This window comes from Rhipicephalus microplus, chromosome X (assembly GCF_043290135.1).
Source record: "Rhipicephalus microplus isolate Deutch F79 chromosome X, USDA_Rmic, whole genome shotgun sequence".
Classification (NCBI taxonomy): domain Eukaryota; kingdom Metazoa; phylum Arthropoda; class Arachnida; order Ixodida; family Ixodidae; genus Rhipicephalus; species Rhipicephalus microplus.
This window is the reverse complement of record NC_134710.1, coordinates 174,959,296-174,978,283: the sequence shown is the minus strand read 5'-3', so window position 1 is coordinate 174,978,283 and position 18,988 is coordinate 174,959,296. Positions and strand designations below refer to the sequence as shown.

Below are 18,988 nucleotides of genomic sequence, written 5' to 3'. Positions count from 1 at the left end.
CTCAGTGATCGTGGCAAAGTCTTCCTATCTTCCATTGTCGAGCAAGTTTTGCGTGCCTCGAACACTGTTCACAAGACCACTTCTAGCTACCACCCGCAGACCAACGGATTGACTGAACGGTTTCATCGGACCCTATCGGACATGATCGCCATGTACATTCACCCCAACCACACGAACTGGGATGCAATTCTACCCTTCGTGACATTCGCCTATAATACGGCTGCTCAACGCACTACCGGCTTTTCTCCATTTTTTCTCGTCCATGGTCGCTCGCCGAGTTTCGCTCTGGATGTCTCTTTCCTTTCGGCCCCTGCACTCGCGACGGCTCCTTTCTCTGAAGAATTCCTATCTCGTCTCGCACACTGCCGTCACCAGGCCCGTGTTAACACCGGCCTCTCTCAAGACACTCGGAAATCTCGCTACGACTCGTCTCGCCGTGTTGTGAGTTTTTCCCCTGGTGACGAAGTTCTTCTATGGACTCCACTACGTGTCCCCGGCCTATGCGACAAATTCATCAGTCGCTTCATTGGGCCATACACGGTGGTTGACCAGACATCTCCTGTCAATTACCGCGTTTCTCCTCTTAGCGCTATAGTCCTGATCATCGTTGCCGAGGAACAGAGATAGTGCACATATCTCGTTTAAAGCCTTATACGCGACGCATTTCATAAGACTGTCAAGCGACCAGGCGGCCGCTTTCACCGCGCGGGGGAATTAGTGTGAGCGCGACAAGCGAATGACTCTTTATTCTCTTTGTAATCATCATCACCTGTACATCTTCTTCATCTAAAAATATCATCATCCGCGTGATTTAGCTCGAGCCTGGCGGAATAAACCGGTTCCTCACAATATATATATATATATATATATATATATATATATATATATATATATATATATATATATATATATATATATATATATATATATATATATATATATATATATATATTTATATATATATATATATATATATATATATATATATATATATAATTAAGCAAGACAAGTTATTACAAAAGATTAAAAGTGCAACAAGGGAGCCCGCAGGTCCCCAACCTGTTATGAAGGGGGCTCTCACAGTATTCATCTATTCATTCATTTTAAAAGCAGGATGTAAAAATAGAGACACAGAAAATTGCACGTGAAAGATGGAACTTGGCGCTGAGCTGTGCTTCCGCTGTAGTAGCACGAAAAAGTGCTTCTTATCTCGACTTCGCAAAAATGACTTCAATATAAAACAACTATCATAAATATGTTGAAATGCGGTAAAAATACTTCACACGAAAGAATTTCTATCTGCAGGAACACAAGGGGCGACAGATTGTTACAGTTGATGCGCGAGCTGGCTGCCTGAAGGCATAAGCACACTGGAGCAAGTATCCGCAACTTGAAGAGGTATGTGCCTGCCACGAGTAAAGTCTGAAAACAACTTAACTATCGTATTGGAATGCTGAAAAATTTTCCTTGCAGGACATGTAGAAGGCGTCCACCTGGCAGGGGTTCTATTATTGAAAGCGTGTGAAAATATTAACTAGTCAGCGGTTGAGATTAGCTAGATGCATTAAAGGAGCGTTCAGATTGGCCGCGAAGGGAGCGAAAGCTGCAAAACTCATTAGAAATTCACGCGCTTCGCCCCCTAAGCGGCCGGAAAACCACGCCGCGAGGCCTACGCGAGAACATCGGTCCGAGATCGATTTTACCGCCATGCGAAAGCGGGTCGTCGTGCCACTTCACGCCTTTGGCTGCACTATTTAAAACCACGTGGAACAGGCGCCCGCAGATTCAACATGACCGCACAGGCATCGGCGGTGGCTTGCATCAGGTCTCATTGCAAACGACCCATGCAGCACGACGAAGCTTCACGGCCTTAACGAGGACGCGTTAATTGAGATCATAGTTCTGATAACGGCCGCCGAGAACACTGGAAGTATACGGTGGAGTTGCGGCGAGTCGGCATGCCTTAGCGTGTCTCGCTTTTGCTCAGCCGGCTGAATCCACCGCCGCTGCCGGTGGGTTGCGTTCGCTGGTATGGCTTTTGCTGTCGTATTTATTCATTTATTTCATCACACTGCAGGCCGAGGTGGCCAGCCCAAATCAAGCGGGACATACATATATAAGAACCTTAATATGAACAAGCGTATCTAAAATGTACACGTTCATAAAATGGGTTAGTACACAAACTAACGGTTGCACGTATAAACGGCGCAACGATAACGCGATCAGTTTACAGAAAGTGCAAAAAGCCTATACAGCAACCAACAGATATATAGGGTACAAAAAGACTGGTATCATAGATTCACCGACAAATATTCTTCCAGACAGTGATGGAGATCAGGTGCATGAATGTCTGACTCAGGAGTTTTGCAGACACGTAGCGCCACCTGTCGGTGCTGTTTTGGGTAGCGCAAAGCTCGACTCTCTCGTGCAGTTCACTTCGCAACCAGGTAAAACTATAGCACGTGCGAAATAATGATTTAGCTAAATATGAGGTGTGTTTGCGCATTGAACACCCTGAAAAAAGCTACTGATTTGTCTCCGCGAGTCGGATGCGTCGCCGAACCACCATGAAATGGCTCACACGCCAGAACATCGCCAGAACGACGTCGAAAACAAGAGCAGACACTATCAGCTCCGCACTAGAAAGACCTCAATCGACGCCGCAGTTGCTTTGTGAATTTACACGAACGTAAAGGACTTCAGCTTTACCGATTTCCGTAGCTGTGGCGAAGCAGAGAGGCCAGAACGCTGGATACGGGCCGTTGCGAACTTGTTGCGTGTGCGTATTCACGTTCCCTCCAGCGGGTCGCTTCAGAAGGTGAGAGAATGTATGTCTACTGCTGTCGTTTTAAGTAGAGAACCGTCGTAACTTTGATTATGAAGCTCAACAGAGCCTTGATAGCGGTGCACACCGTGCAATAGCAGACTGGCGACGCACGCAATAAACATCGCACACGTCGCGACCACTAATAATCTGAAGTGGTCGGCACCACACAGCATCACGCATGTAGGCTTTGAAGACTCCAAGTTTCAGCGTTAACTAGCAAATCATAACACGTACGTCATACAGGTAAATCGCAAAAATGTTGCTCGTGACCCCAATAAGTCATGACCACGCAGGAAGTGAGAGATGGGTGGAGAATGCAACTGCATGCAAAGGTGAAAATCGCCAGGGCTATTCGAGCCGAAATAAACGAGCTTCATACCACTGATCGTAAGATACATTGCTCGTGTGTCAACTTTATCGCTTTAGCATTATGTGCGCGCTGAAATTTAACACATTTACTTACAGAACGCATGTCAGAGTACTTGCCTCAAACTCGATATCAGGCGATGCCCACTTGCGCTCAAATTGCAAGTTGCAGCACGTCAAAATCACTGTAACATATTTGCATTGTACCCGTAGTTTGCTTTAATGAGCTTCCTGCTTTTCTGAAGCCACGTTGGATCAAAGGAAGAAGCTTGCCAGGTACTTGATTTTCGGTAAACCGCGCCTCAACTAACAAAAGAGGAGTGTCTGTGCCCGTTCGCTTGTTAACGGCTCTCTTTGCACTACCCAGTTATGGCCAGCGCGGCGACGAGATAGCTGGTGGCGTCATTTTTTGCAGCGCCACCTGGGCAGAGTCTGACGTCTATTCCAATCCGACAACGTTCTCGAAAAAAAAAATGTGTTACTGAAAGCAACTGTGGGAGCAAATATAGGTTTCAAATCATGGGCTGGTGTGTTCGGCATTCTTCTTAATGTGAGCTGCTCTAGAAGAGAGGGCGGCGTTATATGCACTCTTTTCTATCTCCCGTCACAATGTTTGGAAAGGATGAGCTGTTTCTTTTCAGTACTTTGGGGAATAACTAGAATTTGGTTCGAAATATAGTTAAAAAAAACAGGCAAATAGAATGAATTCTCAAAATAGCGAAGGCGGAGGTGTTGGTGACATGCACGAGGGTCAGAAAAAATGTGAACATACCCGACGCGCGCAGACGTGGTTTTCTAGCCACTCAGGGGTTTTTGTTTTCGCTTCGCTTCTCAAGTGTGAATATGGAGGCAAAACCGGGAAGGCATTAAGAGAGTGAAAATCGTTGCAGCAGTAGGTAACAGTACGTTATAGAAACATAGGCCAATAGAAAAAAAAGAAATAATCCGATAAAGACCGCCTCGATGACAGATTGCAATACACGAAGCAAAACATCATAGCAATCAGGCTACGTGGCTGTTTGTCGCCACAATGTTTCAAAGGGGAGGACAATCAAAGCCATGTAATAGCGGCCTTGTAGAGCGCTCTGCATGAGCGATTTCTTACTATGCCTATTTTCATTCGCTGGTTTCGTGCGAACGCAGCCATGACGATCGCTGCAAAAGCTGCAATATCGGTGTATAAAATTTCAGCTATGTTCGCTGATACCACGCACGGCTATACACGCACGTTGTAGAGAAACAACAACAACAACAACAACAACAACAACAACAACAACAACAACAACAACAACAACAACAACAACAACAACAACAACAACAACAACAACAACAACAACAACAACAACAACAACAACAACAACAACAACAACAACAACACAGCTTTAAAAGAAGGTTAAAAAAGCGCGGAGATTGGCTTACCTGCGTAAGCATGCCACTGCCCTACCTCTAAAGTATTTTTTTAAAGACGATAGTCTTTCTTGGAGACCTTCCACGCAAAAACTTTGGTCTGTTTGTCTGTCTGTACATTTGTCTGTTGGTCCACCGTTACCGTGAATCTGGTATTCTAAACAGTCCCAGCCGATACCTCGAACGGCCGACCAAATACGCAGCGTCCACCAATGTTGCTCAACGATGAGCGTTCATACGTGTGCGATTGTCAATTAAAAAACAATTATTGCGCATATCTGAGGCACCATAACAACACATATGTATTGTGCATGTTAGTCTTTTACTAGAAACGGCATACATTAGTAATTCTAAGGACGGTAGCGCTTATCACGCTGCGCTGACCATGCAACGATTGCACGAAGAAGCGAGTGTTTCCAACGCTTTGCTAAGACGACACGGTGGTGGCACCTACCCGTCGCCTTGAGTTCTACACATTATCACCTCTGAGACGGGTGCGCATGCCCGTCTCAGGGCCACGCGCTTTGTTTTCCAAGAAAACTGCCAGATGGCGCTTATGTCTCACGTGTGACGTGACTTGATGTGCTCGTTCGCCTCCGCTGTACGCTCGAGGCACTCTAACGCAGCGCCTCCGGGATACCATTCACCGATTTTCTTGTGCAGAACATCAAATAAATGTTTTGTTCACTCTCTCCACACGCAAGACTAGCGTCTTTCGACAACGTTTGCAGATTAAATGCAGATACGGGGGCAATATATTATTTGATCATTTTTTTCAGTTACACGATTTTACAGGTAATCACGTCTTGGAATTCAAGAGATCTATAAAATACTACTGTGTTCCCGAACCAGGATTAACCATTTTGCGCCGTGCAGCTGCTTTAGTGAGGCACAAAGCTGACACAGGCTGGGGAAGTTACAGCAGTGATTGGTGTCGCGTTGCCGAAATCAACGGGCACCGCGGCTCACCATATTAATAGGCATAACGAATGACACTTGGTCATTGTCCCAGTGAAATTTCTTACGTGACAGGAAACTAGAACTACAATCTCTACACTTTGAGACTTATCTTACGCTCGAATATTAATGTCATTGTTCGCACTTCTCTCCTTCAACGCAACGCCCTGAACATTCAAATCTTAAAGTAAAGGTCCGTGTATTTACCATCTGAAGCTCTATAAAAAGGTAAATGTTTGGAGAGCGAAGTATTGAAGAAAGCGCGTAAACTTATATAGTGTTTATTAAGACAAAAGCCTTTATATGTCTCGAGAAAAGCTTCACATGACGAAAAACGGGCATGCGTACAAAAAGAAAAACACCAACACCGAAATTTCGTAGATTCCACGCACAGTGGGAATCGATGATATGCGAAGCACGAATGAGGAACGGGGAATTGTTCCATTAAAATCAGCAATACGTTACGGGGTGGACGTAAATTATTCCGCACATGACTTCCATGTCATGATTATCATGTTTGCGCCTAGCGTGTTTGCGCCGGCACTCGTCTCGTAATACCAAGTTTGGTATATGTGAAGCTAGCGAAACGGCCAAGAGCGCGCTATGAACGTAGCACGTACTCATGTTTTACATGACAAGCATGTCATGATTGTCATGTTTGGACGTGTGATTTATCTCCGTCGTTCGTTCACGTCACGTAACGCCAAATTTTAGTATATGTGAAGATAGCAAAACGACTGCGAGCGCCCCATAAGCGTGGCATGTAGTGAGGTTCTTACTTGACACGAATGTCATTTGTATCATGTTTGCACCAGCCATATGCCTTCGTCATCCATTCACATCATGTAATACCAACTTTGGTATATGTAAAGCTAGCGCAACGACCATGAGCGTATCATGAGCGTGGCACGTGGTAATGTTCTGACATGGTACGCATGGTATGACTATCATACATGTTTGTACCAGTCATATACCTTCATCACCTATTCACGTCATGCAATACTAAGTTTGGTGCATGTGAAGCTAACGAAACGGCCGCGAGCGCATCATGAGCGTGGCATGTATTCATGTTCTTACATGACAGGCATGTTATGATTATCATGTTTTAACCAGTCATATACCTTCGTAATCCATTCACGTCGCGTAATACCAAATTTGGTGTATGTGAAGCTAGCAAAACGACTGCGGGCGCATCATGGGCGTGGCATGTAGTCATGTTCTGACGTGGCGCGCATGTTATGATTATCTTGTTTGTTCCAGTCATATACCTTCATCATACATTCACGTCATGTAATACCAAATTTGGTGCATGTGAAGCTAGCGAAACGGCCGCGAGCGCATCATGAGCATGACATGTAGTCATGTTCGTACATAACACGCATGTCATGATTATCATGTTTGCACCAGTCATATATATTCATCATCCATTGCCGTCATTATTTAATACCAAATTTGGTGTATGGGAAGCTAGCGAAACGACCGCGAGCTGATCATGAGCATGACATGTATTAATGTTTTTACATAAAATGCATATCATGATTATCATGTTTTAACCAGTCATATACCTTCATAATTCACTCACGTCACGTAATGCCGAATTCGGTCTATGTGAAGCTAGCGAAATGGCCACGAGCGCATTACATGATATGAATATCATTATTTCCACGTTAGGGTCTGTCACTTATGTTCGCCATGCATGTCATACCATGCCAGTTTTGCAATAATTCATGGCGACAAACCCACCGCAAGAGCATGACTTGTAAATCATTATATTCATTGCATATATGCCATGATTCTCATGTTAAGACTAGTCATTGATGCTCGTCATAGTCATGTCATGTGATACCACTTTGGTATAGATTCCATCATCAAAACAGCGCTGGAAGTCGTGGGTGGCTAGATAGATAGATAGATGAGTACGGCCGAAATTGCCGAAGTTCGCTAAGAAATGCTTAGCATTTAAAAATAGTCGACGATACAGAGCACCTTTTGTACACTAATACTAGAGAACTGTAAGCCGTCCCTAAATATCGCTGTGGTTAGGTAAAATGGTTCGCCATTTAGAGTACTTGGTACTCTACTATGGGAGAGCATAAAGCCGTCCCGTGGGCCGTCAAAATTACTGGCTCAGCACAGCTATGATGATGTGCTGGATAACCATTCCCATTATTTGCAGTTCGCTGTTTTCTCTCTCTCTCTCTCTCTCTCTCTCTCTCTGTGTGTGTGTGTGTGTGTGTGGCAGGTGGTAAAGTGATCCACAATAGCGTCACTGGTTTCGAAGCAAGAATGAAAACGACCTGATAAGTTTTGGTGGTATCCTGACACCATCGTTCAGCCAAGCATAACAATTTTGATAGTTAAAACAAACTTTTAGTAATAATACGCGTAGTTGTCATAAACTTCCACTTTTTCCACCTATTGTTTTGCCGAGAAACGCGCCCCGCGCTTTTCTCGCTTACCTTAGTGCTGGTTTGGGCATGAAAAGACGCATGAAACTAAAAGCCACTAAAACATCGTTCAGTGGTAGCAATATGAGAACAATTCATGCTGGCTACCCTGTGCTACCTAGGAAATTTAGAGTGACCTAGAATAGGGGGAGCATAGAATTTCATACAGTAATACTTATAGAGGAATCTGGCGCTGCGATTGTGTACCCCCTTGGCAATGATGGAAAGTACAAGCTCCGGATTGGATAGGGTTAGCTAGTGAACTGTGTACAGACCTTTCTTTTACAGGTTCAGTTTCGTTCTTTGTGGAGCGTGGTTAGTGGGTGCGGTAAAGCGGGCTGAAGCAGTGTTTTTGTCGCTCGAAGAGGCTGACAACCACTAGACCTCCTTATTTGCTGCGACGTTAGAGCTTTGCGAGTCGTATTTGACAGTTTAAACCACTACGCCTAGATGTAGCGTCTCATTCCAGTGCAGGATATTTCCTCGTGTTCATCTTTTTCACGAGCGCGTCTGGCATAAACTCGTTTTAAATTGACTGCAAAGTGATGACGAAGCTGAATAGACACACCGTCACGCTCCGCTGACTCGATTTCACAACAAAAGCAGAGGTGCGTTGCAGGCAGACCACTTGTACAGATGCACCTAGCATCGCAGAACACAAAACGATAAGTGTTTCTCACCTGATACTGCGCTGTTATTTCCATACATAGTTAATACATACTTTTGAAAGAAAAACAAGCTTGTTTGTCTTCAAGTGTTGTTAAAAAGAATGGCTTGTATCTTGGTTTAAAATCTGGAACGCAATGAACAAGTGATGCATACCCTGGTGATTATATTTGTCCTTGTTTCACTTCTACGCCATGGTTACAAAAACTTTTTGCGATCAAGTTTGCGTACATAAAAATGAAGCAAGTTTCAATTTAATCTAACTTCACATTACTTTGTTTTGTGCTCAGAAAACAAGCGTTGCTAATCCCAAAAACATGATCCACCCGAAGCAGATCCGAAGCCTGTACTTCCTTCCCATGATTCCCATGCGGGTACAAGCGCTGCTGAAGGAGCCCCCGTAGACAGTAGCGCCAGGTTCCACTCTTTATTACCTGGTTCTTAAGTGGTTCTTAAAGGAAAAATAAGAGAAAAGTGAGCCCCGTAACTGTCTGCATCAGGTGTGAAACCTCAACAGTAGCTCACAAGGGATGGGGGTAAGGAGGGATTAAAAGGATAGGCTTAAAAGGTATAAATAGAGAGAAAGGAAGGAGAGAGCGAGGCGCAGAGACAGGGAGCGACGGTAGTAAAGAGAAGATAGGAAAGATGGACACGGTCGCAGGAGTCCGAGGACGGGGCACCACTCGACGAGAGCTCTTGTCGGCATCAGGAGATGGCGTAGGGCGAGTCCAGTCGGCCAGAGCTGCGCTGTCGTCGGAGATCGCGAAGGGACAACCGGTCGGCACGAAATCCAACAAGCGAGGGTCCTTCTACTCTATAGGTATTATTGTATGAAACTCTAGGAGGAGTATCCAAAGCGTCGCGCCAATACATGGGAGGAACGAGGGCCTTTCACGGTGAACTCCGGCGTTGCGGCGCTGCCGTACCGGACCCGTGGGCTTTCTGCGGCGTGAAAGCCGCGTCGAAACAGCGGGCGTCGGCTACGCGCGCATTATTTCGACGGCTATTAGCCAACGTTGCGGTAATATGGACAAAATATGTTTTGCGCCATTCCATCAATATACTGAGTTATCACACACACAACACGTTTGGTAGCTCTGGAGCAGGGATCTAGTATATTTTATTTTAAATGTTTTATCACTGCAATCATCCACACGCGCCCGCTCAAAGAACAAATTCTGCGCGCACCAATTATGAGCGAAGGTAACCAGTTTAGTTTCATGTGGAATTATGATTGTAAACGTGCTGCAGAAGGGAAGGAAGCTGCAGATCTCAAAGCCAACCAGGAGACGTATAATGCGGTACTATGTGGGTTTGGTAGCCGTCCGGCCCGTTTTGAGAACGTTCTAAACTGCCTCGTCAGTGTGAGGACCCCCCTCCCCCCTTTTTTTGTCTTTGAAAAAAAAAACGAGCTATTTTTTCTTCATTGTGGTGCAGTGATCGGCCGTTCCTTCGTATGTTCTCGCTGGCTCACCCTAACGCGCACTTTGACACACCTATATGCACGTAATAAATGGATATTTCATGGTAACGCGCTTGAACACTTCATATAATTCTTTTTACTTCGTGCAATCGACTTGCTTGAATGGCAGCGATTTTATTTCTGCTGTTTCAAGCATTTTCGTGCGAAGCGGGATGTCTCTGTCAACTTGGTTGTGGTACCAAAAGTAAAAAGTAACTCACTTAACTCTCGAGCCTTGTTCTCTTGGTAAAGTTGTGACATTACTATGTTGACGTGTTTGTTATTCGCGTAACGACTAGTAGTAATATTATGGTGTTTGGCGTGTAAACTCACTCTCTTCGGCTAGAAATAATTCTGACGATGAGTGGTCTGATGATTAGTCTCTACTAGGAGTTCAAAATGTGGTGATCAGCAATACCAATCTCAAGGCTTAGGACTGCGATGTATTTGAGAAATGACCGCATAGGTAAAGCACAAGAAAACAAAAATAAAACAAACAAGGCCTCTTTTGCATTTGCCTGAATCGACTCGACGTCGAAAGCCTCGTTCATATTTGTCTTGAACACTCCCTCCGAATGCTTGCTGCGCCTAATGTGGTTTCTCAGAGCCTCAATGATCGAAGGCATTGCAATGTTTGTGCATATGCCACCTGTTTTTACATGACCTCCGTAATTGGTCTACGGAGGTAGCGCAAAGTGACTGTCAGGTGATGACGTCACTATAAGACGCGCAGAATGAAGAAATGATGCCATCACAAATTTTATCCATCTGAGACGCCATCACGACATATATGTTCGCGTAATTCATGTTATTGACGTGGGTCACTGGCGGTTCATTCCCCTGTTTGATGAAGAAGCAAAGACTTTGCCTTGAAAAACAAGACTAGTTAAGTTAATCGATAACAATGCACCACCATGTATACGCCTCAGTTCATCTTACGAGCGATCACCCGGAAACAAACGTCATAATCACTTTCAACCGAATGACCGTTGTACACAAGAGGCTTGATATACCCATTAGCTGCCCCGCCGCGGTGGTCTAGTGGCTAAGGTACTCGGCTGCTGACCCGCAGGGCGCGGGTTCGAATCCCGGCTGCGCCGGCTGCATTTCCGATGGAGGCGGAATTGTTGTTGGCCCGTGTGCTCAGATTTGGGTGCACGTTAAAGAACCCCAGGTGGTCTAAATTTCCGGAGCCCTCCACTACGCCGTCTCTCATAATCATATAGTGGTTTTGGGACGTTAAACCCCACATATCAATCAATCAATCTATCTACCCATCAGCTCCTCTTTTTATATTTATTGAGGAGATGACAGATACTCTGCGTCAGTGAATGGGAAAATTTTTAGCTTTGTCGCAGTACTATGTACGGAGCCTAAGGAAAAAAAGAAAAGGTTGCAGTCATGTTTTACATGACATGCATATCATGATCATCATGTTTGGACGTGTCGGCTACCTTCGTCGTCTGTTCACGTCACGTGATGCTAAATTTGGTATATGTGGAGCTAGCGAAATGGCCGTGAAGGCATGATGAACGTGGAGTGTAGTCATGACTTACATGACATGCTTGTCATGATTTGCACGTTAGACTTATGTTCGCCATGCTGTCATGCCATACCATACCAGTTTTGCAATATGTCATGTGAACGAAATCAAAACAGAAGAGATAGACTATGAAATATAAATCATGACATTCATGACATACATATAACGATTTTTGTGTTATGACTAGTCACTTATGTTCATCATAAAGTCATGTTATGCCATACAAAATTTGGTATTGATGCCATTATTGAAACGGCCAGGAGAGCTAAAAGTCGTAGGCGGCTAGATAGATAGACAGATAGATAGATAGATAGATAGATAGATATAGATAGATAGATAGATAGATAAATAGATAGATAGATGGATAGATACGCTCAAAGTCGCCGAAGTTCGCTAAGAAATGCTTCGCATGTAAATATAAAAAAACAACGTTCAGTTGAATCGGCTTCCTGATTTCAAGTCAAGCGGAAGTCACAGAAAAGGGAGTGGACAAAGGATTGGCCATGTTACAATACGGCAAATTAAGATATCAGTGAGTTAGTAACGAAGCTGGCTTACTGAGACCTAATTAGTTATTATTGGTTATACGATAATAAATAATGTTGCAAACTGAATCAGCACTGCCTAACATTGTAAAAGTAAAGTAAATAAAGATAGTGAATTAAACATGACTGACAATTCACTGCAGTGAGAGTTTATTAGAGAGCATTTGACGTCGATGATACGTTGCATGGTAAAATAGCCACACCAGAGGGCTTTTGTCGTGGAGTTGTCTTAGCTGATTGCAGGAAGGGACCCTGTGAGCCTTGTTTGTACACAGCCAAATACCTCAAGACTAAACATAAATGTGTTTGTGATTGCGGACTCAACATACGTTATGATGATTTGTACACACAGCTTTCGGAAAGACCAAGCACCACTTCATTTGATCACATGATTGAACTTTTCAGCATCATTTTAGAGGCAGCAAATGGTATTACAGATAACTATATATATATATATATATATATATATATATATATATATATATATATATATATATATATATATATATATATATATATGTGTGTGTGTGTGTGTGTGTGTGTGTATAGACAGGCATAGTGGTTGAGTGGCCGTAGCGTTGTATATAGTCAAGTAGATCCTCCGTGAGCGGTCACAACGTGGTTTATTTCGACGTTTCGGCCTAGAGTCTGGCCTTTATCAGGATCCTGATGAAGGCCAGACTCTAGGCCGAAACGTCGAAATAAACCACGTTGTGACAGCTCACGGAGGATCTATCTACTTGACTATATATATGTGAGGTATGAAGCGATGGTTGGTAGAAGCAGAGGAGGAAGAAGTGACAATGGAAAAAAACATGGCGTATGAGATAGGCCACGTCGCCCAGTCATCATAGCGTCACACGAGTCGACAGGATGAAGGCCTGGCGGCCACTTCATCAACCAGCCACCATCTTCGAACGTGTGAGCAAGATGCAGTGACCGAACGTGGACCACGAAAGTACATCCCAACACTACACCAAGACCAGCATTATGGCAGCACCATCAGACGACCTTTCCATCCCCAAGTACACCGGAGCAGCGGACGATGGACCTGTACAGGACTGGTTCGACCTGTTCGAGCACCACGCAACCGCTGCGACATGGTCGGAACAGGAAATGATCACCAACTTCACTGACTACATCTCCGGCGAGGCATTCAAGTTTTACCTGACACACATATTCGAAAACGACGAATCATGGCAAAAGATCAGGGAAGAGATGATTGCCCGTTTTAATGACTACGACAAGGACTTCATCATTACCGACCATCTGCATACAACCACACTCGACCGTCACAGTCCACGCTTATTTCTCAAGAAACGTGGCGTTCCACCAGGTTTCTCTTCACGAAAGTCGGCATTTCCAAAGTCGTGGCACCAACATACGACACGAGACGTCGCTCAATCTACTGATGCCTTTCATGCTTCGTCTCGCATACATGGTCCATCACCTGGTTTTCTACGACACAGCTCTTCAAAGGCTCCTAACGGTCACTATTCGTGTCATAAGGACGCCTTGTTCATGGTAGACCAGCTGACACATGGGGAAAATATCAAACAACTCCAAGATGACTCAAAGAGTGAAAATCAGTCTTCACGCATTGGAGCAGCTTACTCCCCATCTCGCAGACTTGGCCCGCCTCCTGGTTTGCCATCGCTTGGCTCTTTCGTGACTCACAATGTCCATCTCACATCTAGCACGCTCACAATGGTCGGGTTAAAGCTGCGGAGCTCGAACGATGCTACGCCAAGCCCTGGACTTACCACCCAGATTCATGCGACAGAACAGCTTGCATCGTTAGTTGCACAGAAAGAGGGCCATTCACAACTCAAACCCAACCGAACTACCCCTGTTGCGGTGTTGCTGTCCAGTGTGCAGCCACCAGAAACTCCAAACACAGAAGGCTCAGACGCATCGAATGTTGCATGCTACCAGGCGCAAGAACCACCCATAGTGAGCCGCGAAGAAGCAGCCCCTGATGAACTATCTGTCAACTCTGAATGTTTTTTGTCGCAAGAGTTCATTTCCACGGCACCACAGACTTGCCAAAATTCGCATTTTCAACCTGGTGATGTGACGTCACATGTGGTACCCTCATGCAGTGGGCACCAATCCAAGAATCGAACCAATTCAGAAGCAAATCATACATCAAACTTCGTACACAGTTGTCTTTCAGAAGCGTCCGTAATAAACCACGTCACAGAAGCCTCTGAAGAGCAGGCTAGCAATGATGGCGCACCACCAACCATGCCCGATAAGCAAGAAACCTGTTCACCATGCATCAGCTGTCTACAGGACGCGTCAAACCTCAAAGTAAATGAATGCCCCATTCCGGAAGGCTTGCCACTACAGCCATCTCTTGAGCAGCCTCAGCAAAGCAAGAGAATCCAAGTTCATAAACCCATGCAACAACGAGAGAAACTGCAACGAGGGCATCGACGAACGCAAAATTCAACGGAAGCGCACTCAGCAATAAAAGAACACCGAAAAATAGGATCTCCAAACCAACAAGACGTCAGACACTTTCGGACAGAGAAAAGTCGCCAGAAACGCTCCCAGCGCCTGCTATTCCGCCGATTGCAACACCACAGAAAGCGCCGAGAAAGACGCGGAAGCACTGCTTGCAAACCGCAAGTACTCAGGCACTCCATCACAGTCTGTCGAGAAGCATGCAAGCAAGAAGCATCAGGATTGCACCATTCACAGCGAAAAATACAACCCCGACGACATCCGAGCTGCCGATGCAACAAGGCGTTCCAACCTTGGTCAGCCCGAACAAAAGTTCTAGCAGTATTGTCAGTATCCACGTGTATCCCGCTCTGTCCGGAACGCAACAGTCAGCCTCACCCACCAGAGTTGTTACAGAGTTCACCGGACTGCTCCCTCGGGCTTGAAGATTTAAAGAGACTGTGGAACTCCGTCGGGACGTGATACTGCGAATTTGGACATTGTCACTTTATTGGCTTCTTCAATTTTTTGTAGGTTATAAGCGGTGCCATCTTTCGCGGGGAGGGGGAATCATGTGAGGTATGAAGCGATGGTTGGTAGAAGCAGAGGAGGAAGAAGTGACAATGGAAAAAACATGGCGTATGAGCCAGGCCACGTCGCCCAGTCATCATAGCGTCACACACACACACACACACACACACACACACACACACACACACACACACACACACACACACACACACGCACACACACACGCACACGCACACACACACACACACACACACACACACACACACACACACACACACACACATATATATATATATATATATATATATATATATATATATATATATATATATATATATATATATATATATATATATATATATATATATATATATATATATATATATATATATATATATATATATATATATATATATATATATATATATATATATATATATATATATATATATATATATATAGCTTAAGCCCACGTGGTTGCCTATGCTACTTCTGTTATATGGCTGAAGCCGTTCCTAGGAGTCTTCCTACAAATAATCGCCAAGTAATGGTATGAAATAGCAATAAATGGAGAAGGTGCAGTTAGGTTTGCGTGAAGAAACAAAGAAAACTTTCCATTTAACGGAAGCAGGCATCCACAGATATTTCAAATTTTTTATTGAAGTAGTTTACTACTATTCAGTGAGAGTAGCTTACTACTCTTACTGAGGCTTTTTACTGTGCCTCTTGGTCGATATATAAATGTTTGTATGAAAAACAGTATTTACTCAAAATAGATCATTAGGTACACTACTATGGCTGTGTATTTAGTAGAGGTTGGATTTAAAGGCACGAAAAATTGAGTTTTAGGCACCAAGAATTGTCAGCCAAACACAGTTTTAGGCACCCAAAACCATAAATAAAATTAACTTTCAGAAAAATTCAAATTTTGGATGAAATACGCACTGGACCTGTGTCTACGACAGGAAAGCCAAAAGAAGTTTGCAAGTTCATGATAGTATAAAGAAGCCATGGAACTTTTCCCCGCAGGTTTTTCTGAACGCGGTCTCTCCTTTTATTGTCCACCATGGCGAGCTAATTCCTCAACGTCGAATAAAGACGCTCCTGTGTCTCTTTCTTTACGGCATAGTTTAGAAGGGCCGCGCAGGAGCAAATAGCCAAACCACTAATAGGACAGAAGGATATTGTAGCCTCGTATTAGCCGGGTCAAATCACACAGGGTTAGTTACTTCTCTGTTTGTGGACACATTAAATGACCCTTAACCAGGTTTGAGCATACATCGCAGGCGAGAGAAATGCATGCACTGGGCACTCACAGTTTCCTCCGCCAAGATTTGCGATGCTATAGTATACGCGCCCCGCTATGAGTTGAAGTGTCAGACTGAATGGCGCTTGCCATTCCACTCATGGGCGCGCGCCCAACGTGAAGTTGCTGACGTACAACAGGGAATGGTTCTACGTACGTCAAAGTAGCTAATCAGATTTCTTGTTTGATTGGTATGTGGGGTTTAACGTCCTAAAACCACCATATGATTATAAGAGGCGCCGTAGAGGGGGGCTCCAGAGATTTCGACCATTGGGGATTCTTTAACGTTCACCCAAATCTGAGCACATGGGTCTACAAATTTCCGCCTCCATCGGAAATGCAGCCGCCGCAGCCGGGATTTGATCCCGCGACCTGTGGGTCAGTAGCCGAGTACCTTAGCCACTAGTGCATCGTTCAATACAGGAGCTCCAGAAGTTGGACGCCGTATGTCGTGGTGAGGATACAGTATGCGTGCCAGCCTTTCTAAACGCGCGCGCATGAAGGGATCCATCCCACAACAACAGGCTGTTCAACACAGAGAACTCAGAAATGACACTACACCGCTTGCGTGCAGTACCCGGCTTGTGCTTGTAATGCGAATGTAACCTTGTTTGCGCATGACGTTTTGATGTGTCGCGTCTTGTTACGTTCTCCGAGTTGCTTCAACACCAAAAAGGACAGGGAATTAATTTGGCTGGTGAAGCCCACAAAGCGCAAGTGGGGCAAACGTTTCAAGGTCACATTCTCGCATTGTGCTTTCACGGCTTGGAATTAAATTAAAGATTATTGTGGTACAAAGCTCTTTATTTGGCACGCAACAACTTCCAGTGTCTAACTAAAATTGCACATGTGACCTGAAGCACCCTGGATGTATACAGTAAATGACAAGCAAAACAAAAACCACTTGTGTCCCGTTTCTTTTTTTTTTTTGGGGGGGGGGGGCAGGGGGCTACATTTTGCTTTCCCCTGATGACACTCCACGGTTTCGCATTGATTCGTAATGGTCCTGCGGCGGCACAGCAGCACCTCCTGTTCTTTACGCGTGCGAGCAGACGTGAGGGAGATGATAACAGCAGACGCGACGGGGATGAATACATGTGTAAAGTCTAATCAGCCTTCATATTGCCTAAGGGGCCTTGTAGCCTTGACAGGGCGTAAGGAAACTTCTGGAATGAAGTATTGGTCGCACCCCATAGAGTTCAGAAAACTCGGTTTTTCCCTGTAACATGAATACCTGTCTTCAACTGTACTCAAAAGCAAAAATTAAGGTTATGTAGTGTTCATTTGGGCAACTATATTGAATACAGGCATTTATAGGTACTTGTAGGAATTCGGGCACAAATGTCTAAAATAGGCATTTTGAGACACTATAAAAAATTTCATAAAAGCCCTCCTTAACCTCTAATTCATGCTCATATATCCAATCTGCACGATAGGAGCGCGTGGAACGAAAAAGGCATTTGCCTATAATACAATCTCTAGTAATTAGTGAGTGATTTAGAGAACGTACAGCTTGCGCCGCTGTGGTGGTCTAGTGGCTAAGGTACTCATCTGCTGACCCGCAGGTCGCGGGTTTGAATCCCAGCTGCGGCGGCTGCATTTCCGATGGAGGCGGAAATGTTGTAGGCCCGTGTGCTCAGATTTGGGTGCACGTTAAAGAACCCCAGGTGGTCGAAATCTCCGGAGCCCTCCACTACGGCGTTTCTCATAATCATATGGTGGTTTTGGGACGTTAAACACAATATATCATATCAGTAAGAACGTAAAGCTTTGTGTAATCACGTATGTATACAGTTCTTTTTAAATGTGCCGAGCTAATTTTATGGGCCGATAAACATGCTCCCTTTTCGAGATATGTAAGTACTACTGGCGGGTGCATTTTGTGTCGAAGTGGTTTGTGAGGTGCACCGTATACTGCGCAGGTACTTCGCCATCGTGCGGCCTTTGTGTGGACGTCCCCGGCGCCGGCAAGCCGTGATGACCTTGTGTGTCGTGTGGTCGGGCTCGGCTCTGCTGTCGCTGCCTACGCTGCTCTACTCTCGCACTCAGTCTTACCGCTACGGAGACCACAGCGTGCGAACCGTCTGCATGCTCGTGTGGCCGGACGGCCGTCTGCACGGCTCTTTCGCCGATTACGTGTGAGTTTGTTGGCTCTATCTTCGGCGATGCGCAATCACGTTCACGGGCACAAACTTGCGCAAGTACCACGCACACGCCGGAACGCACACCCCTGCACAATCAAGTAAATTTTGGTATTTACTCATTTAGTAATGGGGCGTTGCAATACCTTTTCAACGCCATCAAAAAACGCAGCCGATCGGTATAGTCGGCGCTCCTGAAGACTCGAGAGTCAAACATTATAGCGCAGCGTGCAGCCTGCAACTTACCATTAATTCTCAACGCCAACTGTGTTTCCTTTCTCCTCTTTCTCAAAATGATGCTATATACCAAAATTACTGCCCTATATTCCCCAACGCCACAGC

At 44.9% G+C, this 18,988-nt stretch overlaps 1 protein-coding gene across 1 annotated transcript in view; it reads left to right on the top strand.

The window, feature by feature from the left end:
- LOC119176951 (tachykinin-like peptides receptor 86C) overlaps positions 1-18,988 on the top strand; it is a 114,679-nt gene that overhangs the window by 35,935 nt on the left and 59,756 nt on the right. The window contains exon 3 of the mRNA XM_075878243.1: positions 18,428-18,643. Coding sequence (XP_075734358.1) covers positions 18,428-18,643 — 216 coding nt within the window. The remainder of the gene's footprint in view (positions 1-18,427; positions 18,644-18,988) is intronic.